This window comes from Buteo buteo, chromosome 6 (assembly GCF_964188355.1).
Source record: "Buteo buteo chromosome 6, bButBut1.hap1.1, whole genome shotgun sequence".
NCBI classification, from domain to species: Eukaryota; Metazoa; Chordata; class Aves; order Accipitriformes; family Accipitridae; genus Buteo; species Buteo buteo.
Genome location: NC_134176.1, coordinates 4,016,823 through 4,041,414, shown reverse-complemented (window position 1 = coordinate 4,041,414; position 24,592 = coordinate 4,016,823). Strand labels below are relative to the sequence as shown.

At 47.6% G+C, this 24,592-nt stretch overlaps 1 protein-coding gene across 1 annotated transcript; it reads left to right on the top strand.

Moving 5' to 3' along the window:
• Positions 1-296: 296 nt before the first annotated feature.
• Positions 297-22,581, top strand: ERO1A (endoplasmic reticulum oxidoreductase 1 alpha). The gene is made up of 16 exons (XM_075029480.1): positions 297-680; positions 7,674-7,793; positions 9,421-9,504; positions 11,472-11,510; positions 11,988-12,064; positions 12,156-12,229; positions 12,712-12,832; positions 13,585-13,622; positions 14,876-14,887; positions 16,035-16,061; positions 16,232-16,324; positions 18,244-18,490; positions 19,249-19,318; positions 19,684-19,770; positions 20,349-20,482; positions 22,156-22,581. The coding sequence occupies exons 1-16, from the start codon at positions 570-572 to the stop codon at positions 22,214-22,216; spliced, it is 1,395 nt and encodes a 464-aa protein (XP_074885581.1). The 5' UTR covers positions 297-569; the 3' UTR covers positions 22,217-22,581.
• The last annotated feature ends 2,011 nt before the right edge of the window (positions 22,582-24,592 follow it).

Genomic DNA, 24,592 nt, shown 5'->3' with positions numbered 1-24,592 from the left:
AGAGCCTCCGCAGGGAGCTTCACCCACCCCCCCATCCCGGTCCGCGGGTCCTCTCCTCAGCCGTCGCCTCAGGGTTTCCTGTCAGGGGTTTAGGCCCTTCGGGAGCTCGTCAGGCGCCAACGACAGAGGCGAGTCGCTAGACTACAGCCGAATTATAAATGCCGTTAACTGAGTTAGCAAGGATTTGTTGTCGGCGCTGACTGGCAGCGGTTTAGGGATTAAGGAACGGCCGCGGCCGGTGGGTACGGGAGAACCCTTGCGCAGGCAGAGCCAGGACAAAAAGCCCGCGGTTCTGTGAGGAAAAAAAAACGGCGGGAGGAGCGCGGGCGGCAGCGGGTCCCGGGACGTCCCGGCACCGGTGAGTCACCTCGGGCGGGCAGCAGCTTCGCCCGGGTCACCGCCGGCGAGGACCCGGACGCCCTTCCGCAACGGGGGAGCCCGCCGGGCCGGGCCGGGGCTGCGTGCGGTGCGGCGCGTAGCCGGCGGCGGCCGCGCCCCCGGCGAGGGGCGGTGCGCGGGGCGGCTTCTTCAGGCGGCGGAGGCGGCGGTGGTGGCGGTGGCTCGGTGAGATGGCGGCGGGTAGCGGGTTGCTGCTGAGGGCGCTGGGACTCGCCGTTCTGCTGCTGCCGGTGGTGCCCCGTGGACCGCCCGGCGCGGCGGAGAGACGCTGCTTCTGCCAGGTGGGCTCTGGCCCGGGGGGGACTGGACGGGGACGGGATAGGGCGGGCGGCGGTGGGGTCCCTGCCCTGGGCGCGGGGGGAGCCGACCCTTCCGTGAGTACCGCTGGGTGCAGGTGTCTTAGTGCCTCGACTCCTCTCCGAGGATGGGAAAGCCTGCCTAGAGCAAAGGGACTCGGAGGGTGACTTCTGCCCACTGAGCAGCACCATGCCCTCTTCCTTGCCTTCTTAACTGTGTTCTCTCCCTGCCCCTAGCAGGGAAGGTGAGTGTTTCAGCTAGGTCTTCCCTAACCACCCAGGTGCCTTTCGTCGGCTGTTTCAAGTATGTGTGTTACTATAAGGTCTTCCCTAACCACCCAGGTGCCTTTCGTCGGCTGTTTCAGGTATGTGTGTTACTATAATGTCTGGGAGCTGCCTCATCCCCTCTCCTGCAGGTCTGCCTGGCTGTGCCTCCCAACTCTACTGTCCAGGAGAGAGTGTGGCTGCAGCAGGCACCTGCTACCCTACCCTGCCATGCCCAGGGGTGAGCTGGGCTGCCCCTGCTCTTTAGAGCTCTTCCAGGGTTAATTCCCCTTGTTGATGTGCCAGGTGTCTTACCGTCTGGTCCAGCGTGCTCAGTGCAACTTCCGTTGATGTGCAGTAATGAGAGAACTGGGTATAGTCAAACAGCTAGATTTAGGGGAATGGTTGCTACACAGCTTCCTTTTAACTTAACTTTGCGCAAGCACTTTTGCAAGATTAAGGAGTGAAGATGGTACAGTGTATTTAGTGCTTTATTTTTGTTGCCTTTTAAAAAAGGAAGCTGTTGAAAAGCCTACTCTTACTGTATTAAAATGCTAGTGCTTGAATGGGAGTCAAATTGAGAGTGGAGAGAGAAAACAAATGCCATTGTGCACTTGGCTTTGCCTTCTGGGTGGCTCTTGACAGTTGATTTTAATGTGGAAATGGTAAATACAAGCTGGACTGATACAGAATAGAAAAGCATGCATTTTGAGTCTATATCTCTGTGGGGTTTTTGCTTGTACACTTCCTGCTTAGCAGTGAAGTTTGTCTCCTAAGGATTGAAGTCTGAGTCAGGAGTGTGGTATGGGATAAAAAGTCCTAACCACTAAATGAACTGGCATTCTGGCATAGTAATGGCTTGCAGGCTTTTTTCCTTGGGTAGAAGGAACTGGCATTGTACTTTGTACACTATTGGTTTGTTGCAACGCACTTCTTGTTTATGGAGTAGTGTATGGTTTGGTTTATTTTTCAGTACAAGTGTTCAGGTTCAAGATTTTTCCAGACTTTATTGCCTTTGGGAAAATGTGTTATGTAGGACAGTGTTTCTCACTCTTAGTAACCACTTAACCTTTGAAAAAAAACACCCGAGGGCTGCCTTGTCTTTTCATAAAAAACAATCTGCTGATCATCTTGCACCGAACTGGTCTGGTGGTTTTTATTTACGACCAAATAAAATATAGGGCAAGCCTTAAATGGTATGTTTTATCTTCCTTTGTTTATATACTTGAAGGCCTGGGTATAGCTTTTGGTTTCTTCCTGTGAACCATCTCTTGCTGTCTCATGAGCTTGTCAGGTTAAGAAACCTTGATGTAGGGTGAATGGAAAAGCTTTGACTTGTCCGTCAGCCTGTGTTGGGACAGTTGACAAGGGCCACTTTTGAGAGCGCTTGCTCTAGCAGTACTTCAAATGCTGACTTAAGTGGGCCGTAATTCTGGAATGGGCATTGTGCTCTTGTCTGTCTACGACTAAGAGCAATGTCTCACCTGCTTTTTTTTGACTGTTACTTTAGCTCCTCATTTACTTAGAGAGGTTGCTAACCAGTACTGAAACTTTTCTTAGAAACATCCGTCTGTTACTAAAACCACTTAAATTTCACATACTGTTTCTGCTTTCCAATCTGTCTCATTAGTGCTGAATAACATTTCAATATCAGATTTCCCTTGAACTTTACAAACAGCTCGTCCCCCACCCAGATATTCCTGTTTGCATTAATGCTTTAGTCAGCCATGAATCAATTCTCCATATTCCTAGTAATTACTGCTCATTTGCTGTTTACAGACTGATGTAGCTGCATTAAGGATGTGCTGCAGGTGTTCAGCAGCTTGCGATTTTGACTGGGTTTCCGGTCTGGCAGAGGACTGGTTTCCTTCAGGGGCATTTCTGTGGCCAGTATGCTGTCATTAGGGGTGAGTCCAGGCACTGAGAGTTACCTTGTTGTTACCTGAACAGACTTTCAAGCTGCTCTTAATGTTCTTGTTGAATTGGTGTTCACCCAACAGCCTCCCAGGCAGGAATTCATACCTAGGATGGTTCCCGATCTCTGTAGGGTGGCTCAAGAGGTAGCTTCCAAGTGCAGAGCAGCTGCAGATCCTTCTTTGCTAGCAGATGCTTGGAGGTGCCATCTGACAGCACTTCAGCCTCTGCGTTTTAACCCCATTGTGAGGCTCCCATGTGAGGTTTGCTTCTGCGTGAGCTTCGGAACCCCTGGTCCTTGTTTTCTGGGCAAAAGATGCGGGAGGAAGCACCTGGGCCAACATATACTGCTTCCAGGGCAGAAGCTGGGCATGACTGTCCTTACCTGGCTGCCAGCTACTTGTTCCAAGTGCTTGCAAGGATAAAAGGGAGACCTAGCTGTAAAGAGTGACACCGGTAAGCAGAGCCACAAATTGCTTGTACAGGACAACTGCAAGGAAGCTTCTGCTGGGGTAGCAGGGAAAGCATCAGCTTGCCATCAGCCTGGGACTGGTGTGGCTTCTCTGGAAGAGCAGGCAGCTGCCAGTGAAGTTGGTACAGGCTAAAAGCAACTCCTCAACCACTGTAGTGTTCCCTTCCCTGTGCCCTGCTGTAGCTGCAAGTGGGAGATGCCGAAAGGAGTTTGCCTTCTTTCCTGCCCAGCTGTGCAGTAGATGGTGGTGTATGGGTCTGGGACAGAGCCCATAGCAAGAGAAGAAAGCCCTAAATCCACTCCCCAGGGGAGATTTCTGTGACGCTGAGGGAAGCAGAAAGAGGTAGGGAGAGACAGACCGGCAGTGCAGGGGAGAGCAGACTGACAGGAGCCTGGGATGGAGGTAAAGGAAGATGAAGCAAAGGCCAAACCCAAGGACTATGCAGAGTCCACGTGTGGCGGTGTTTCAACCTGCGTTACGCACACAAGGCGGGTACATCAGTGTTAAGGGATTGAGAGCGGCTGTTGCAGAGGGCCAGCTGAACGCCTTCCTCGGTGCTTACTCAGCAGCCGGAGCCACTTGTGTCACGTCTGTCCCAGCGGCTCCGTTGCATCTCTTCCCAGTGGGCAAACCCAGCCCTGCCCTTCGGTCTCATGCCAGGCTCTCACACCCCTGCTGGGTGGAGTGAAACCCATCGCTGCCGCTCGGTGCAGTGATTCACAGGTGCCAGCAAGCACATGGCACATGTTTGGGACTACATCAATTTTTGTTTCATCTTAAACAACTGTTCTAATTATTATAGGCTGAAGATGTAGATAAATGTTTTAGGGAGGTGGGGAGGGGGGGAAGTGTTCTAAGGCACCGCCCATTGCAGGGCATGCTTGAGACATGCTGTAGCTCAACTGCTCTGACAGCAGGAATTGAAGTCCAAAACAAGTGAGTGTCTGGCTGCATACAGGGCTGAAAGAAAGAGGTTCTGGGGTGGCAGGTGGTCACGGAGCAAGAGGGAACTTTTGGGATGAAGACCGTGCCCTGCCAAGTAGTCTGATACTGCCCACTTCCCTGTGTCTTAAAGCGGGTCAGTGCTGGTTGGTGGTAGCATCACTGGTGCTTGGATCTTGGTCTCTGAGGAGGTTTGGCTCTTGATGCTGCCTTCCGTACTCCTTTGCCTATGAACTTTGGTAGGTTGGCCACATACAGGCGGCATCACCAGGCCTGGCTGAGCTTTTTTTCCCAGCAGCCTGCTGGCTTAGGAGGCAGAGCAGGAAGGTAAGCAGGCCAGCGATACCTCATTGGCCATGTGCCAGCTAGGGAAACTGCCCATTTTTGCACAGTCTGACTGAAATTCTTGGAGGAAGAAGGAGTTTTCCCTCTGACTTGAGCAGAGTTTGAGTTTTCCCCAGCGCTTCCCCTCTGCCTGTGCTGCCTCCGTGGGCATATTCTTGGTGGCATTGTGGCTGATCTTCTCACCAGTGTTCTTCTAAACCGAGCAGCAGATATTCTGAGATCTCCAAAGCATGACCCCCACCGACTCCTGAATACTGTGGGAGCATCTGCAGCACTTCACCCTGGATTATTTTCAGGATGATGTTTTGCCACGTTGGTTCCGACTTGAATTGGTCGCTAGACATAGTGAAGACAGGCCTGGCACAAATGGTGCGTCCTGTTTCAGTTGAGGGCTGGCTGGGTGCTCCGATGTTACCTCTTACAGGGATTCCCTTGGAGTGACATGTTTGTCTAGCATGGATACAGAGAGCAGCCGAAGGTTATCCACAAATCTTTTTGTAGGCCGCTTTTAGACCCAATCAATAAGCTGCCTGCCCCAATGGATGCCAAGTTTCCAGGAAATAAAAAATGTGGTTGCTTGTTTTTTTTGTTGTGGTTTGTTGGTTGTTTGTTTGTTGTTTTGTTTTTTAATTTTGAAACAGCTTTAAATTGGGTAACTAGATTAGCAAATTGCGGCTTTTTTTTTATAGGGGTGATTCAGGCTAGTGGAAAGCTTAATTGCTATGCTGTTAATCTTCATTACCATGCAAAATGCCTGACAGAATACAGTACATGTGTGAGGTGGTGGGCTTCAATGTGAACACTAGAAATAGAAGTGAGCCTCCAAAACATGGTGCCTTAACAGAAGCGATTTGCTCAAGTGGAGCAGGGCATTCTGGCATGCTCTGATAGATTTCCCTTCACTCCCCCTTAGGTCAGTGTGGCTGAGTCCAAAATATCAAATCTCTGTTGAAAAAAGCTCTTTGCAAAATACTGATTCCTGCTATGGAGCAGTCTGGGTCTAGAGCCTGGATTCTTTCCCCCTTGGTCCAGGGTGGCAGGAAGAAATTTGCACCTGCCTTTAAGGTGCTCTATGCTTAATCCAAGCCATTTTTTCCCCCACCTCCCCATTGCATGTGACTGTGTGCTCTGAGGGCAGGTGCTCTGTTTCTGCCTTCCTTCTCGGAAGGAGGGCAGGGAGCTTCATTTCCAGAGTATTAATTATAATGGTTTAAGTTGATGTGTAGCTCTTGCTGAGTTATCTGAGGGCTCTCCGGAAATGCGTCAAGGCAGGTGGCTCATGTTTCTCACGTGGCGCTCTTTTCTCTCTGCGCATAATATATTTTGCCCTAATTGCGAAGGCTGGAGTAGCACCTTTTTTTGGATTCAGGGAGGCTTTTTCTTGAGGCTTGCAGGATTTTACACCCATTTCCTGGCTCTGACTGCCAAGATGCCTGTGACTTCAGTCATCTGCTGCCTTTCCTTCAAGAGGGGTGATACCTGCTCCTGTTTGCTGCCCCACAGTGTTCAGCAGCCCTTAGGCTGGTTGAGTGTTTTAAACGTAAGAAAAGGGGGAGCCCCTTAAATACAATTCAGCGCCTTCTTAGGTGTTGTGCATCCCCCATCTGCCTGTTTGTTTCTGGCCTCCTCTGGGGAGCTTTTATGGCACTACTCGGCAGTGCGCTCTGTCACACTCTGCAGTTGCTGCCCGTGCCAGTGTTTCCAGGCTTACTCTGCTTGTCTCTGTTTCCAGCTTTCTCATGCACAGAGAGAAGGCAGAGATTGGACATAACCTCCTAGAATGGTGTAGTGTGGAGTACATCGTTTCTGTGCTGTCTGCTATGAGGATTTTGTAGGCTTTCTGGGACTGAAGTGGCAAGAGGGTTTCTTATATCATGAACAGTGGCAAACATCCCATTCTTTGCTTCATAAATTAACAATATTAATTTAAAACAACTGCCTGATCTTAAGCCCCTGAATTTATCTGATACTGGGGAATGGCAGCTTGCCATGTGTTGTATTGCTACATCAACATCCAGGAAAAATCCCTGGCGTGCTGTTGAGAGTGAATGAGTAGTAATACTTGATTTTGGCCAGGGTGATTTCCCCAAGTACACATCAGGGGGCGTGGGGGAAGCAAAACTACTTCTGTGTTGTGGGACTTTGTCATCCAGACAGTAATCTACGTGTCAGAAAGCCATAGCTGAATTTGTGCTACATTTTTTTTATTATTTTTTTTTTCTTCGGGGCTTGCACACAGCTTGTTGAGTTGTTCAGGATGATGCAAGAAGTATTTGCTTTCTACATCAGATTTAGAACAAATGTTTTCTTGCCAAATGGCTCTCTGAGGCAAGGAGAGAGACTGTTGCAGTTGCTGTGGTTCTGATCAAATGGCTGCAGCGCAGTTGATTAACAGCAAGGACTTTCTTTGAGAGCTGTAATCTTTGGTGGCATTATTGTTGTCTAACTGGTCCCTTATGCAAACACCAGCTCTCACCTGTATGCCATTCTACAGGAGTGACATACTGAGGCTAGTCTCAAATGGGAACCTGAGCTGGCAGCGCGTATGGCTCACAGCTGTTACAGCAGCTGATTCCAGTGTCTTGCTGGATTTGGCCCTGACAGAAACATCTGTGATCCTTATAACTGTGTCTGATGTGTGGACCAGGGCTGTGTGGTTTTTGTGTCTGTGTGTGACACAGTCTAGTTGAATGTGTCTGTCATGTCTGCTTTTTGAAGAGATGGAAGTGTCTGCCTGATGCCTGTTACTCTGACATCAGTGAATTCTAATAGATCAATGTATGTTAGAGGAAAAGCGTTTCCAAATAAAAGTGCCTGTCCCCAAGCAACAAGTACAGGACAAATCCTAAAGGATGCATCAAAAGAAGTTCTCTGCCAATTCAGCAGAGTCTGGTTTAATGTTGTTTAATTCTGGTTAAACTTAACTAGTTGACTCACTGGTAAAAGGAAAGTGAATTGCTTTATTGTCTGCAGTGTTAAAAAGTACTGGCTAAGTTGTTCATAACTGTTTGTTTGTTGTTTGGGTTTTTTTATCCAACAGGTTACTGGTCATTTAGATGACTGCACTTGTGATGTAGAAACCATTGATGCCTTCAACAACTACAAGCTTTTTCCTAGACTGAATGAACTTCTGCAAAGTGATTATTTTAGATACTACAAGGTGATTTTCTCATTCAAGAACTGTATTTATTTTGTGTGCTGCTGCTTTTTTTTCCTGCTTTTTTTTCTCTCTCTCCTCAATCTCTCTTGAAGTTATTGCTGGTCTTTTTAAAATCAGCCACCTATATTTTAATCCTGATCTTTTAAGAATGCAGTCAGTAAGTGGGACTCTTCTATTATCAGGAGAATCTTAATGTGGTACAACATGCTTATAAGATGCACAATTTAAAAGATATTTTCTTAGGCATTTTTCCCTCTTAAGAACTTAAGCAGTAGACCAATGAAATGACTTCTTTCATTGAGCTGTGGCTCAGGTCTTGATGACTGGAGATCCACATTGCATAATGAGAGTATTCATAGTGTCTCCCCATCAACACAGAAAGCCTGGTTTAGTTACCAAACAATCAGGTGAATTGATGGTGTTACTGGCAGACCATTGTCATCAGATGGATTCTGCTCCCATTCAGTGAGACTGCATGTATATCACTAAATGTGGGGTTTATTTGAGTGTGCTTTGGTTATGGGGCATTATTTTACCTGCTGCATACAGATACTGAACTGTCACTTTGCCTGGTTGTTTCTGCAGGCAAAGCAAGTATTTACTCTTCTGTAAGAACAGTTTAAAAAGTCCTTGACTTCACTGCACTGCAAACTAGAATGGGCCCATATATAAAGTCACAGGGGTAGAGCTGCTTTTCCCTACTCCCCCTTCCTACCAAACCCACAAAATCTTGTTAAATGTTAATTGTTTTTGAAGAATGATACTTGATACCAACTCACAGAAAAGAAAGACTAGGATTTGTTAAAGAAGTTAATGTCCTTTCCCCTTCCAGTGTTGGGATTTGTTACAGAAATACTAAGATTGGTCTGAATGAAGCATGAATGGAAATGTCTGTGTGTGAAAGCATCAGAAGAAACAGCACAGCAAGGATTACAAGGATAACCTGTACTCATAACCAGGACATGAGCAATAGCAATCAATCTGGTAAACACCAAGGAATTATTTGTTCCTGTCGAACCCAGGAGGCTTGCACATCAACAAGGCCAGAACACAGATGACTTGACAGCAGACCACCTGCGCTCTGGCCACAGGAGGATGGCAGTAAGGCTCCAGTGCATCGTGTTCCTGCTCCTGCAATGGGGAGGCAGGCTGTAGTCCTAAGATGCCCAAAACAAAGAAAATTAATGGGGAGCAAACTTCCCCTAAGAGTTGTGGAGAATGAAGTGAGCAGTATTTCAAGGCCAAAGATTGCCCCATAGTAACTGTTGGCTCCTAAAGAGTACAAACCACGTGGCCCAAACCCAGTTTGTCGTTGCTCAACAGGAGCCTCAGGACGTGATTAGGAATTAGTTGTCTGTGTGTCCTGTCTTCTGTGTTACCACAGACAGTCCTGGCCAGGTTGCATGGGCACACACATCTCATATGCAAGACAAGTGAATGAGTATGATCAACTTTAAGATAAATAACACCATCTGTTTCCACTCTCACTGCACTCAACCTTGCACTATGTTTTGTTATCTGAAGTCTTGCACTAAGGCGCTGAAGATGCGTGTTGGTAAACTGTGGTGTGGAAGATTGGCTTGGTTGCATGGAGGAAATGTGTAATAGGATAATATGTTATTTGTAGGTAAACCTAAAGAAACCTTGTCCTTTTTGGAATGACAACAGTCACTGTGGAATAAGAGACTGTGCCGTAAAGCCCTGCCCATCTGTGAGTACCAAATCCATTCTTTTACCTCTTTTCTCTCTTTGGCTTTTGCAGACCAAGAGGAAGAAGCAGGTCAATGACTTGCTCTTCTCGTTATCGTAGCTATAGCAAAACTGTGGCTCTGATGGAGCTTTCTTAGGTGCAGTAATACTGGTATCCATGTGAAAGGCCAAAATGCTAAATTCTGCAAGTTTAAAGAAAGACTAGGCTTTTAACAGCCAGCCCGCTGTGAATGGCCAAAAACTTGTTCTGGTCCATCTTTTATTTTTGGTATTAGTGGGATGGTTTGGGGGCAAATCCACTGTAGTTACAAGAAGTGCCTTTTGTGTTAAATGCTAGGATACGCACCCTGTTGGCCTGTGAGCTGCACTGTGATTTGCAGTTTTGGCTGATGAATTTGACCAGGCCCTTTCCAGGCCTCTCTCTTTACATGAAATGGCTCTTTCAGAGCCCTCTGTTTCCCAGTACAAAAGCAAACACTCTTGTCCCTGTATCCTGGACAAAAGGGTTTTGTTTGCTGAGAAAACATCTTGACTGCAGGTGTCTGCCTGAAAAGAAGGGGACGAAAAGGGAGTGAACCGGAACTTTGTTGCTGGGTTGACAGAGGTGGTGAAAATGCCAGCCAGCCTGGCTTTGTAGTTGGCAGCCAGCAACAGGCCATCTTACACTCTCATTCCTGGGTCTCTAGAGCAGTCAGTGTGTATGCTAATGGTGTGCAGGGGTATGCCATGCTGATGGTGCGATGAGTGCTCTCTATGAGAGAGGCCTCCTGACCCTACTTGCATGCATTTTTCCTGCTCACTGGTTTATTTTCACGTACAATTTAAAGCATGCTGCAGTGAAGCAGGTGTCTGTCCCCCTCACCTGGTAACTCTGTGGTAACCTGATGTAGTGTAGCTGGTGGCTGAAAAAAAAAGCTAAGCTGATATGACACCTTGAAACAAGCTGGTACTCGTGTGGGGGCATCATTTGTTATGTAAATTCTGATATGTATGTTAAATTCATCCGTCTTCTCAGCAACTACTCTACCTCTCAAATAAGAGTCCTTTGCTTCCCTAGTCTTCAAAAAGCACCTATTATGGACCCAAAACGGAATGATGGTGGTTTGTTTTTTTCTCAGAATAACCCTAAATTTTGTTTAAATACTTTTCTTCCTTAAGAAGGATGGTTTGGTAATGATTATGACCAATGTGACAGAGTAATGTTACAATTATGTTAGTATTAGCTAGAAGTTGTTCTTATTTTAAGAACTGACTGTGTCACTGCTGGTTTTAATTAATTTGATTTGGGTCCATTTCATACTGAAAGCAACAAAAATAAGTCTTATTCATTGATTAATTTTTCTCTTCCTGTGCTGCTTGCCATCATAGTATCTGCTCCTGCAGCGTAGAAGTGGTTTTATTGCCTTCCTACTGATGGAGGAAATGGAAGCTGAGGAGCATTTAGGGCCTGATTGTCTTGTGCGTACTGCTTGGGTTGTGTGGGGCTGGCAAGCCTGACATTACATGATGGAGTGGTAAAAGGGAAGTTTTTGAATGATGTATATCAGGGGCTGGTAGATGCATTATCTGAGGAGGCGCCTGGGCTCCTGCCAGGAGCACCAGCATCACCGGAAGACAGGATGCCAGACATCAGCTGACCAGAGGCAACTCCAGCTCCTCTGAAGTTTATATTGGCTTCCCTAACCTCACGCTTGGGTAAGCAAAACATAACCTGATGTAGCACTTGTGGAAGGCTGCTGACCTTTTGAGAAGAGGAGTCTTGTGAAAAATCAAAATAAAATACCAAGAATATTGCTTAACCTTAGTCCGTGGAGGAGCCAGAAATCGGATGTGTTGTAAGCTGAGCCGAGTGCTTTGATTACCTTCTAACTTCTAGAATCTGTGGTAACCTTCCTAATCTTTCTCAAAGATTAGGCTGAAAGGCCTCATCAGCCCCACATGTAGCACATGCTCAATTTTGTCTTTCAGGACGAAGTCCCTGATGGAATCAGATCTGGAAGTTACAAGGTAGGTGTGTCTGTCTGCATAAAATGACGCAGCTTATAGGACCAGTTTTGTGTCACTGCAGCTGATAAAAGCTGCCTTAATCAGATGGGCAGTATTTGTTGGGATGCACTTTATGGCTAAATTTTTACCCTCTTTGAGTGTTTGGCATGCTATAGACCTTTGAGGTGGCTGTCCTGAAGTCAGGTATTCCCCTCCACTAACATAGAGCAGTTTAGCAGACTTCTCCAAGAGCAGGTATTGTCAGGCACAAAATGCTCCTATGGCAGTGCCAGAGGCTGCTGTGAGTCCCTGCAACAGTCATCACTATTGCATAAGCCTCTGAATATCTGCAGACATCCTGTGGAAATACAGGGTGGAATGAATCATAAAAGTGTTTCTGATGCTTAAACTGGTTAGTGCATTAAAGACAGAATTCTAACAGCAGAAAAACTGCTTTTTAATCCTCCTCTCTCCCCACTCTTTTGCTTTTCAACCCAGTATTCGGAAGAAGCCAATAACCTTGCTGAAGAATGTGAAGAAGCCAAGAGACTTGGAGCTGTTGATGGCTCTTTGAGGTTTGACTTCTTTTTCCACAATCCTTACTTGTCTTGAGGGAAACCTAGTATCAGTGCTCTTTCTGATAGTCTTTTTCCACTTTCCTTGCAGCAAGGAAACCCAGCAGGCAGTGCTCCAGTGGACACGACACGATGACTCTTCAGACAGCTTCTGCGAAGCTGATGGTATAGGGACCTCTTACATCTGACAAGTCTTGTAATGGGATCTTAAGCACCCCTGCAGAACTTTCAGGCCAATGTGTAATACTTCAGCAAGCCTGGAGCATGTATAGCTTTTCTTCTCCCCCCCCGCCCCCCGCCTTCAGTATTTTGAAAATAATACGATGCAAATATTTCTGACAAAGTATTTCTGACCCCGCTGGTCAGGGTCTTGCTGTGTTTAGTAAGTTAGCACCTTGGATGGAGCATGCTCAGAGTTTGCTTTGCCATCAGCGGCCTTGTGCTCTGATAGCTCTGAAGGCCAGAGAGCTTTGCCCTGCTGCAGTGGGTTGATGCATACCAAGTATTATGCACCTGTCTCTGGGGAGGGATGAGCTGGTCTCTCCTGGCAAGACTGTTCAGTATGCAAAGGGGTGGCTGGATCAGCCTTGGAAGATGTCATTTTCCTTCAGAATTTTTTGTCACTGACCCAGCACTCTGCTTCACAGACATCTATTCTCCTGATGCGGAGTACGTGGATTTACTCTTGAATCCTGAACGCTATACTGGCTACAAAGGACCGGATGCCTGGAAAATTTGGAACAGTATTTACGAAGAAAACTGCTTCAAGTAGGTGCTTTGGGAGACAGGTTCCACAAGCCTGCAGGCGCTGATTTTTGCAGAGGGGCTGCATGTGCTTTAACTGTTCCATTAATCCCCATCCTCCTGTCTTTGCTGCAATGCTTGTGCAGTGTGTGCTGTCAGAGGAGGGGACAAGCCATGTGGCTGCTCCGTGAGCCCCCCTTGGCTGTTCTTTGGACCACGGCTTGCCCTGATGCAGGCTCCCGATGCAAGCCCTGCAGTGTGGTGAGACAGCAGCCTGGCAGGGGGTGCGCATCTCTTGCGTGATGTGGTCCTGGGCGCACAGTCCTCCCTGGCCATCGCACAGGTGAGGTGAGCTGTCTCCCCAGTCTGTGTGCCAGTTTGAAGTCTGCTATGAGTACCCCTGGGGCTGATGCACAGTACTGGTGGGCATTGGTCTATGGTCTTGCCTGCTGTGGTCTCTCTAGTGATTTCCTCCCCATTCGTGCTAGTGTATCATGTAGCACCACGGCCATGGTGCACCACTAGCACCTTTCTAGACCCTTGAGTTTTCCTAGCTGTTTGTTCTAAAGAAAGAAGGGGGGGGGGGGGGTGACATTTTGCTCTACCCCTTTCCTGTCTGAGCAAAGCTGAAGCACAGAAGGAGAACTAAGAACTGCTTAGGCTATTTGACTGCAGAGAATTAACTACTTCTGCTGTGCTGTGTTTCTGCACAGCCAGGAGACAGTGACTTAGATACCTACCATATTTAAAGGATTTTTATTTTTTTTTCCTCTTAGGCCTCAGAATGTAAAAAGACCTTTGACATCTGGTAGAGGTGAGTCATTTATCTCACTAAGTGGTTTAGTAGTGTACTGATCCTAGCTCCAGGAACAGTAAATGCTCTCTGAGCTACTTCTACTGAATGAGAATGGACCCAGGAAGAGCTCAGGGTTCAGTCCTGCTCCCAGTCCCTCCAAAGCTCACATTTCTTCCAGGAGTGGAGGATCAGACTTCCTTTCTCTGGGACGGGTGCTAGAATGCCACACTTCCAGGTGCCCTTGCATTAACCATAAAATTCTACACTTGATCAAGAGCTACAACAATCTGCTCTTCCTGGGTCCCTGGTTTCTGTACTCGGCAATGCCAAACCATCTGTGATGGACTGAAATGAGAATCTGGCTGGGTTCCTCTGTGGAAACCATTCAGTAAGAGAAACTCTGCCCTAGAGGCTAAGGCTAGACAGTGTAAATGAAAGTAGGGAAGGGTTTTGGAAGTGTACAGTCTTCTTGCCCAAGGCTGCTAAGAGACCTCATGTCTTCTGAGGCTCCATCCTGCCCAGACATCTAGAATGTCATCGACCTCACTCCCCATTCGTTTGACCGGAACACCGCTCCAGCAGTACCCTCTGGGGTGATCTCTTGATTTTTCCCTAAACTGTGCAGGTGCTTGCCCCACTCCCTTGAGCCTTGTGCAAAGGAGTGGCACTTCAGGAGCAGCACTGGTGAAAGAAATGTACAATGGCATTTAAAATATCAGTCCTTCCCTTGACCACCTCTGGTGTTTAGGCCAAGATCAGAATGAAATAGCACAGGTATGTTGAGGGGAGAGGGAAGGACTGCTGTTTTGCAGATGAGGAAGCAGGAGGACATGAAAATAGAGAATCTGACCTGATACCTGCAAGAGTTGTTGCAGGCAACTAATAAACTGCAGGGAGCAGGGATGATGTCTTTGAGTATCTTGTCAGAGGTCATACAGGAGATCTCTGGCAGAGGCGCACATTTGTGTCCCTTTTTTTCTGGTTTCTGCTTCAATTGTGTGGTGGTTTTACTTCCTTTGCAAATATTGATCCCTCCTGCGTTGGTCAGGTTATTCAGGAGCATTGCTCATTTGGTACGTTCACTGCTGCAGTTAGAGATGATATTTTCTATGTTCAGAACATTTCTAAACGTCCCTGGAGAGGCTCATTCTCTTGTCAGAGCAGATTAACAGAGTGATCTTAATGCTTGTGCTTTGGAGTTTAATTTTGGTCATGTGTAATTTTTATCTTCTCTTTTCTCTCCCTCCACCGCTCGTGCTTTTTTTCATCAGGAGACGATGGAGGTGAGTGGCACTCTGTTTGTTTTTACTGATAACAGAAACAACTGTGGTGTCTTTATCACACTGTCACAAGCTGTACCATTAGGTAATGCACCTGGTTAGAAAAATCATTATGCAGGCAAATCAGAGGTTGTCTTGAAATTCTGCTGCGTTCAGGACCCTGTGGAGAGATCCCTCTGAGCTCCCTGTGCCTGAGGCCAGCCTGTCCTTGTGTGGAGGTCTCAAAAAGCACCAGCAGTCTTTTAAGAGTACAAGTCCCATTTGAAGGTAGCTACTGAAGTGTTGTAAGCCTTCAGGAACAGGACTTGTGTTTTTTCAGCGCTTGTTATTGCTGAGAAAGCAGCTCTCAGTCTGGAGCTTTGAGAAAACTCATAGGTAGTCCCAACAGCCTCTGACAGCTGGTAGGAGCTGGGTGCCCAACTCCCTTAGGCCCTGCAGGGCTTCCATCTGGGAAGGGCTGTGCCCTGGAGCTCTTCACCCTCTGCAGCCCTGGGCCTGTGTATATGGCATGTCTTTGTCTCCAAATTAGCTCCAAATCCATGTTTATGTTCTCCAGATTACATTCAAGCATGTAGTAGAGGCTAGTGTGAAACACTGGCTTGTGTGATTGTACATGCTTGGTTGCACTGTTTTATTTTATTTTTAATAAAAATATCTGTCTCGCCATCCTGGCCAGAAGAGAAAAGTGATCCGTGGTCCTTGTTTCCCCTTATGCTGTGCCGTTCTGCAGCGCTTCTGCACCTTCATCCAGCCCTTGCTGAGATAAGTGGGAAAGACCACGTGCTATGTTTAGCTGCTGCCACGCTGTGCTGTAGAAGCATTAGTCAGAAGGGTGGGGAGAAAAACTATTTTCATGGTCTTCTAATGCTCTTTTCCCTGCTTCTGCAAACTGGAGCGAGCAGAGGTCCTCTGGGGGCTGGCCTCAGGTGGTTTCAGGGCATCAGGCTTGGGCAGTACCCTCCTCTCTGTGGCTGTTGCCCTCCAATGCCGCAGAGGGGAGTGTACTGCCCTGTCTCATTTGTGTATCATCCTGTTGTGCTCTGAAAGGTGTGGCCAAAGAAGTGGCCTAAAACATGACACGGTGTGTTATAGCCCTCTTGCTGCTGTAAGGCATCTCAAACTGATGTGCTTGTTTTCCTTTTGTTTCCAGGGCATACGTTTTACAAGTGGTTGAAAGGTAATCCTTTTTCTAAACTTGGTTGCTCTTCCTGGGATGAATGCAAAATGGCCAGGGAATGGGTGGGAGTTTCTGGCCCAGCTCAGGTGGGATTAGATTTCTGTCTGACAGCCAGGAGAGGAAGATTCAACGTATGCTTTCAGTATCTTGAAGCACCCATTTCTTTTCAGGTGTCTGTGTAGAGAAACGAGCTTTCTACAAACTCATTTCTGGTCTCCACGCAAGCATCAACATCCATTTGAGTGCCAGGTACCTTTTACAAGGTAAATGCTACTTCCTGCCTCAGCTCTCCTGCATCAGTCCTAAATTGACACTTCTGTGGCTCCACTAAATGCTAGCTGGAGCCCATTCTACCAGGGTTCAGGCCTGCTTCTGTGCTCTTCTCTTCCCTCCCTCAGCACACAGGTTGTGTAACAGAATTAGGAATGCAGTTACCACATGCCTTCAGGTCTGAAAATGGCTGGACTGTGCTCTGTACCAAGACTTCCAGCACGTATTCCTTCTATTCTTCCTCCAAGGTTATTTTGGAGTGGGTTTCTAACTGCATGTTGAGGACAGCCTGTCTTTATGACGGTCAGTTTAGCAATAATCTCACCTAGACTGTGAAATGCTTGGCTGGGCTTTCCCAAGAGCCTTGATCCATTTCTATATGCCATTTCCATTTCCTTTGCGTGCCTTTGTCCATAAGTAGCTATCTGAAGAATCTAAATGTTAACCCTGGGGTTGAAAATCTAGGGTGATGTGAAAACATGATTTGTGTGTCTCACGTGGCCAAGGGCTGTGGCACGCTGCTCATGCAGTGTGGGATGCAGGTTGTGACTGACTTCCTGAAGGATTTAGTCACAGTAGTTTAGAGTTGTACCTGTGGACCAAGCCTACCACCTTTATTCTGCTAAAGCTTACAAAAATCAAGTACAGATTTAGAGATAGCTGTTGGAATTTGGATAGGTAATTGAGATTTAACTAAGTAATTACATTTAAGTCTCACAGCCCACGTAGGCCTCGTCTTGATGTGAGTTAGGCTACATTAGAGTTAGGAGATAGAATAACAAGAGAAATATCAGAGGCAAGACATGAGTTGGGACTGCAGAGAGGATTAGGAAAATAAGGTTGGCTACAGGCAGCCAAGTAAGTGTCTTTGGCTTGTGTAGAAAGGGATAACTGCTACTGGTGAAAGTCTACAGAAGGTGATCTCTGCTCTGAGAAGGTGTTCCTTGGCTCAGCTTGGGTCCATGCAGGGATTTCCATCTGCAGGTACCCTGGTTGCCTTGTAGAGCCTACCTCAGCTCAGAGCTGGGAAGGAGTCCTTTTCTGCTGGGCTGGTTATCCATTGGTGATTTAGAAGATAAAGTTTCTCCCTTTTTTCTTCCATTTTTATACATCAGCTTGATATAACTGTATTATATCTCCCTTTATATACTTTATATACTCTTGAGTACACGGTAGGATGAGCAAAGAGATATATTCTTTGTGAAACCTGTGGGCTCGATAATGGAAAATAGAGGCCAATCTCCTCCCATCCTTGGCTGCTTTTGTTCTCCTGCATTTCCACAATAGAAGGAATTCTCTTAAGATGTCCCTGTTTGTTAGGAAACCTCCCAACCCCTGGCCCCCATGCTGCTTCCCAGTGCAAGATGATCAGGAGGTCTGCACTGTCTGCCTCTGCAGATGCTTAGATCAAAGCAGAGACCTCTTCCAAGTTGTCCAGTAAGTTAGTGGCTTTTGTGGGTGGGAGTGAAGGAACGAAGGGACCTTCACAGCCTGTCTGGTACATTCATCCAGCCCTCTTCACTTGCAGACAAATATTGAACCATCATCAGCTTACGTAGAACTGCTCTTGGAAACAGTCAGCTCACCTGATGAGAAACTCTTCAGCTGATTTAACTCTGTTTAAAATGGGCAGCCTCCATTTTTAGCTTTTGCTTGTAAGTCTGGGTCATCTTTTAAACCAACTGACAAAGCTCTGCAGGAGTTCTGCATTTGTTGGGGTTTGATTTTGGTTAAAAGTGTGCCTCTCTTGACTCTTGAACAATTTGCGGTTAGTGAAAGGGCTGTGACTATCATAAAGCTTGGATCTCCCTGGTTAGAGTTACATTTCATCATTTAGCTCAGGACGGTGGGAGGTGGTGCACCAGAAATGTACCCATCTGCCTCACGTCTTTGGGTTTTTTTGCTCTCTCAGATACGTGGTCAGAGAAGAAATGGGGCCCTAATGTTACAGAGTTCCAGCAGAGATTTGATGAAGTCATCACCAGAGGGGAAGGTCCCAGAAGACTCAAGAACCTGTATTTTCTCTACCTGATAGAGCTGCGGGCCCTATCTAAAGTGCTGCCATTCTTTGAGCGCCCAGGTTTCCAGCTCTACACAGGGAATAAAAGTCACGATGCGGAAATGAAAAACCTATTGCTGGAAATTCTCCATCTGGCCAAGTAATTACATTCAGTACCTGGGGAGAATGGCTCTTTCAACCCTGGCGTCTCTGAGTGGGCTTAACCTTTCCTTTAAAGCACCTAGAAAGGCAGGTTCTGGGTTCTTTCTTGTAGTGGGATAGTGTGTTTTGTGCAGTAGCATAGTATTGCTGGGAGTACATTGATATCTGTATTCAAATTGCAAACCAGGATAATTAGGCCCACAGTTTAATAGTCTAGGCTGCCTTTTTGATTTAGCAGAATGCATTTAATAACTGCCTATGTGTCAGCCCTGAAACTGGCTATCCGTTTGACTCATCTGTGGAAGGCCAGTCCTGGCTTTGTGGTTTTGACTAGAAAAACGATCCTTAACATGTTAGTAACAGAGGTTTGGACTATTGGACAGACTTTGGAGTAAGAGGAATGAAAGATACCAGAACCAGATGGAAATGGGTGTCTCCTAATGTGATCAATGTTTGAATTTGTCTTGTCACACTCCTTTGCCTTCAGTGCTTACGTCTGTTAGAAAACAGACTACAATTGCTTAGAAACCGTAGGGCAATTGCTGAAAATGTCTCTAAGGTGAGACGCAAGCTAAAATTGAAAGCCTCCAAGAGATCTAAGAAACAAGCAGCTTGCACTTAAAATACATCTAGAGATGTCCAATGTCTAACACCTATCAGTTTCATTCACACACCTAACCAGATACTTCTGTGGATCTGGACTTCAGCCATACAAACAAGCTGTGGAGAGATAAAACTCTTTTCATTCTATTTCAGGTCTTTCCCACTGCATTTCGATGAAAACTCATTCTTTGCAGGGAATAAAAAGGAAGCTGTTAAACTAAAGGTAATTGGCCAGCCCTTCCCTTTGGGGCATTTGCTACCTAAAGGGTATTTTCAGGTGTGTGTCTGGGACAATACTAGATCTGAAAGGGACTCCAGTACACTCAAGGTACTGGGTCAGGTATTTCCAATTCATTTTGCTTTCTGAATGGTTTGGATACTTGTGGGTAACTATAGACCGTAGGGTCTGTCTTAAGGAGAATGGTAAGTTGCTGCTGAGGACCCCACTTCAGGAGGCATTTCCCTAGCTCAGTCCCACTGAATTTAGCCTGAAGCCCAGGATTAATACATTATTGGATTTGGATTAATACATGGAAGAAGTCCTAATCAGTGTGTAACCACCATCAACTTCAATGTCTTTTCCCCTAGGAGGAATTTAGGCTGCACTTTAAGAATATTTCTAAGATAATGGACTGTGTTGGCTGCTTCAAATGTCGCCTGTGGGGGAAGTTGCAGGTAAGCTTTGTCAGCAGCTGGGGACGTGTCTGTAAGCACCTCATCTGATGGGACTCTGGCAGACAGATGCTGTTCTTAGATACTGGTCAGCTCCTAGATACAGATCAGGGCTGCTTGAGTCGTTACCTAGTCCAGTCAGCAGGAAGCAGTGTGCCAATTCCAGCTTGCTGGGCCTGGCAGCAGCTGCCTGTTGCCTCTGCACTTGAAAACTGGGTTAGGCTGCTACAGCTGCTCCCCGGGAGAGGGGAGGGGGCACAGAGCCTCTGGCAAGCGAGGCAGAGGGGGGTATAAAACCGTGGGTTCAGCGAGATCCGCACTGAATTTTACGTGTGGTCAAACCTAGGCAGGAAGCTTCTGCTGGGTAGCTCTGCTATCACAGTTAACACTAAATAAATAAAGCGTCCTGGCTCTGTTCTGCTCCCTTCTCTGAGCTGTGTTAAGTGAAATCCAGGTCTTGCTCTGTTGAGATGATGTCAACATGAATCCTTGCAAAGATGAAGGAGGGAAGTAAAGTTAAACTTGTGAGTCAGGCCCTGGATGTCTCCCCGCTATTAAATAATCTTGTTTGTCATGCACAGACACAGGGCTTGGGTACGGCGCTGAAGATCCTCTTTTCTGAAAACCTTATAGAAAAGATACCTGAAAGCGGCCCTTCCTATGGATTCCAGCTGACCAGACAAGAAATTGTTGCCTTATTTAATGCTTTTGGAAGGTTAGTTTGAGACTTTTTCCTCTACTTTTACACAGGCTGCTGCGTTAAGTCCCATTTAAGCTTAAACAGTCAGTTCTTACCAGCAATATTAGTATTAACTCCTGCTCTGATCATACAGTCTCATACATTAACTCCTGCTCTGATCATACAGTCTCATACAGAAGCTCTCAAATATCAGACAATGTTAATATGGAGCGCAACAGTTGGAACAACTTAAAACAACTTCTTTATACGCTACATTTCTGTAAGGAATTCAAGGAAGCATTTGTATTAAGATACAAAGAATTTGGTGATTTTTAAGAAACTGTGTGACTGTCCTCGGAGCACATTGTCCCCAGACACGGGTTGCTTTTCTTGTTCTATGCTCACTTTAGAGCTCTCCTTCAGGCTTCTCACTTCTACCTATTAATCCCCAGATCCGTTTGCAATGGTTGCGTTTAATGGGAATTCATTAGTCCAGCCCTTGTAGAGAGCTGGATGAGGAGTTTTTGGCAGAAAAGGAGGGTAACAAGGCCTTTAGGAGAGAGAGGAGATTACAAGACACTCTGGTTATACATTACCGTTTAGTGGTGTTGACAGACCTGGAGTTTCTGGCAAACAGGTTTTTCAAAGGATTCTTCAGGTGACGTTGCTGCCAATTCTGAAGCTCAGGGGTCCCGCTGTGCCTCACTTCAAACCGACTGATTGTCCCTTCTGCATGTGAATCATCAGCAATGGGGAGACCCTAATGTACATCAGTCAAATCTGGAAAACCCCAAAATACTCTTCCCCGGGGATGTTGTGGCACTCCCCTCCTGAGCACAGCTGCTGCGTTCCCCTTACACTAGAGGAGCTGGGCTTCCTTCCGCCCTTCTCCTGCTGTGTCGACACAGCCTTCGGAAGCAGCGTGTGGGAGACTTACGGACCCTCTGAACGTCTCTTTCAGAGGAAGTTGAGGGCTGGCAGGCAGAGAGCCTTTTTCTTCCTTCCCTTCCCCACTCTGCTGCCCAGCTAAAACTCTACCCTGGAAGTCCTTTGCTGTGCAAAAAGACTGGGGCCAGGCAGCTCTTTCTCGGACTCCAACCTCATGTCCCACCCACCTGGCTTAGAAGAGCCTTTTAAAACAGACCTCTGTCTTTTGCTGTTGTTCACAAGTGATTTGGGTTATTCAAAACCTCCTTAAAACAGAAGTTTGTCCAGGCTGGGAAGGGCAGACCTCTCCTTTACGGAAGAGGCTCTCACAGGCCCTGTCCTCAGAGTCTGATCTGGCATCTTCACTGATGCTGGTGCTCCAGGGGCAAAATGCATTTAGCAAGAAAAATGAGGTAGGTGATTCAAAAAGCCCTTCAGAAGAAACAAGCTTATATTGCAAGGAGACTCTGTGACCTGCCTGCACAGCCGGTACTATTATGGTCTGTTTCTTGACCTCTAGTTAATGGGTTTGTCTGATCACTGCTGAGCTCTCTGTAACATCCTGTTCCACTGTGTTTCTCAGTGTTTGCTTTAAAAAGAGTCTGCGAAATTAGTGAAGGGCCTGGTTGTAACCAGAACCTAATTTAGCTGAAATTCTAAATTCTCTCTTCCCAAGAGCTCATGGAAGCTTTATTTGATAGCAGTCCCTTTCTCTTAAATTTTAAATAAGGTCTGATGCATATGTTGCTCTAACGTTTCCCTTTTGCTTTCCTTGTGCACAGGATTTCAACAAGCGTTAGAGAACTGGAAAACTTCAAGAACATCTTACAAGATATGCGGTGAATTCACTGGAGAAAGAGAGACTTAAAGTTTTACTGCTTGGCTGTTCTGGGTTCTCTAAAAATGGACAAACACCATCGTTCCATCACACTCCCAACCACTACATCATGAAGACCGCTTGCTGGACCTCCTGTTCCTAGCCGATTGTCTGTAACCTGCTGATGACAAATAATTTTGTACAAGGGGAAAAAAAAAAAGCTACTTTTTTGTATAAAAGTGGGGACTATGTGTAAAGTTTATTTTATATATTGGAAGATCATTCTGAATAACTTCTTTAAATATTGCTGTACTATTTTGATGGATTAGACCTATCTCTGTGCCTTCAGAAGCTGGAGGTAGGGCAAGAACCGTGCCACTGAATAAATTTGGGGAAAATTCCTTGTCTGCTCCATGATTCCAATCAGCCCCTCACTTACAGTGTCCCTACACTAACTTTCTGCTGCATAAAATGCTGCAAGGGATTGTAGGAGTCCCCAGTGCTTCAGAGCTGCTGCTGAACAAAGGTGCTTTCCTCTTCTTGGTGAAACTTTCTTCTGGCAATGAGCTGTTCCTGATGGTCTTTGCCGCAGTAACCCTGCTGCGCTGACTGCGTGTTGCAGGCTTCAGCAATTGCTTCCTTGTCGAAGGCAAGGGGAGACGACAGACGCAAAGCAGCAGCACGCTGGAGGAACCCCGCTTCTCGCCGTTTGGCCGGCCTTGCGCCTCCATCTTGGCTAGAACCTGGTGGGAGCAACGCTGCTGGAACCCTGCTGCCCGGTGAGGAGTAAGAATGCACCTTTTAGAAGACGGCGCTGGGTTTTGGTCTGTTGTGGGAAGGAGAGGGTGGCTACAAAGGGCAGGCACAACCCTCTTCTACCTGTTCCACTGTTGGGGACCAGAGGGGAGGCAGAAAACAGGGTGTCATTTATGAGCCCTGCAAAGCTGCTCTGCTTCCAGCCAGCACCTGAAGGCACCCCCTGCCCCTATCCTCATTTAGGGCAAGGGGAGTCAGCGGTACCTCTGGATACCCCCCTGACTCCCATGGCGCAGCAGCTGCCACCAGGACCTGAGTTACAGCCTCTCTCCTGCGGCAAGCGCCGGGACCCGTTGGCCTTTCTGCCTCTCCCAACGTGTTAAAGCAGGTTTGTCCTCTTTTGGGATCCCCTCGTCTGAGGCTGGTAGCCAGGCAGGGCTAAAAAGGGAAAGGACGTACCCGCCGCTGGGCTGCCGCTCCTCAGAGGCGGCGTGGAGCTGCTCGGCGGCTGAAGCAAAGTTGAATTTTGCCGCTCCAAGGACAAGCAGCTGGGGAAATGGGACAGAGAGCTGCTGTGGCAGAGCAGAGGGCCCCTCCCGGGCCTGGCCCAGCTCCCCCACAGCTGCCCATCCAGCACCGCAAAGTAAGGGGTGAGACACCCCGGCCCTGCTGCCAGCCGGCTCCCGCAGGGATAGAGCCAGCCCCGATTACACCATCCACCTTTGCAACAGGGGCAAAGGACAGTCTCATGCTTGGGCAGCGCTGCCAGAGAACAGACACCCGCCCCGGTGCAGCAAGGGGGTGCGGCAGCCATGCTGCTTTTCACCCTGAGCCCCCAAAACAGGCTCTGGGCGCAGGTGCTGCTGCGCAGGAAGATGTAGCATGCGCTCCAGCTAAGCCGCTGCTATTTGCAGCGAGCTCAAGGCCACGCAGATAAACCCGTGCAAGGAAATAAAGGAAGCACTGAGTTACTGAGCTGGGGTTTTTCAGCTCCTCCACAGCTCAGTGCCGGAGGAGGCTGGACGGATCGCAGGTCCCAAGAAGGGGACAAAGCACAGCCCGCACCCTGAAATGTCTCCGGACCTGCCCTGGGAGCTGTGTGTGTGGAAGCAGAAGGCGGTGAGGTGCAGGGGACGTGGTTCGAGCATGTTGTAACTCACAAGCTGAGGACACAGGGAATACCGCATCCCTCTGGGCCGCAGCCAGCCCTGAAAAACAGCAGAGGATAAAGCACCCTGTGAGGGCAGGGGGAAGGGTCTGCCCTCCCCAGCACCAGAAAACCACAGCTGCAAAGGGGAGCTGCAGGATCGCTCACAAAAAACACCTCTGGGTGCTCTGCACCCCGCCACATTCAAGCCCCAGAGATGAACTCACAGCAATGCTACAGTCACACTGGAGGAAAGCGCAGCGTACTGGTCCCCAGCAGCTGCCGGCTGGCCAGCACCAAGCTACACTGCATCCAGCTCAGCCTCCAGAGCCCATCGAGAAGCAGCTTTATCAAGTTACCGGACACAACTCGGCAGAGCAGACAGCTTTCTGGGGTCCCATGCTGGCACAGCCAACCAGCCCCTGGCCAGGACAAGGGGGACTGCAGGACCTGGCTGGGTCACATGGAGAGCAAAACACAGCCAGGCCTCTGGCAACCT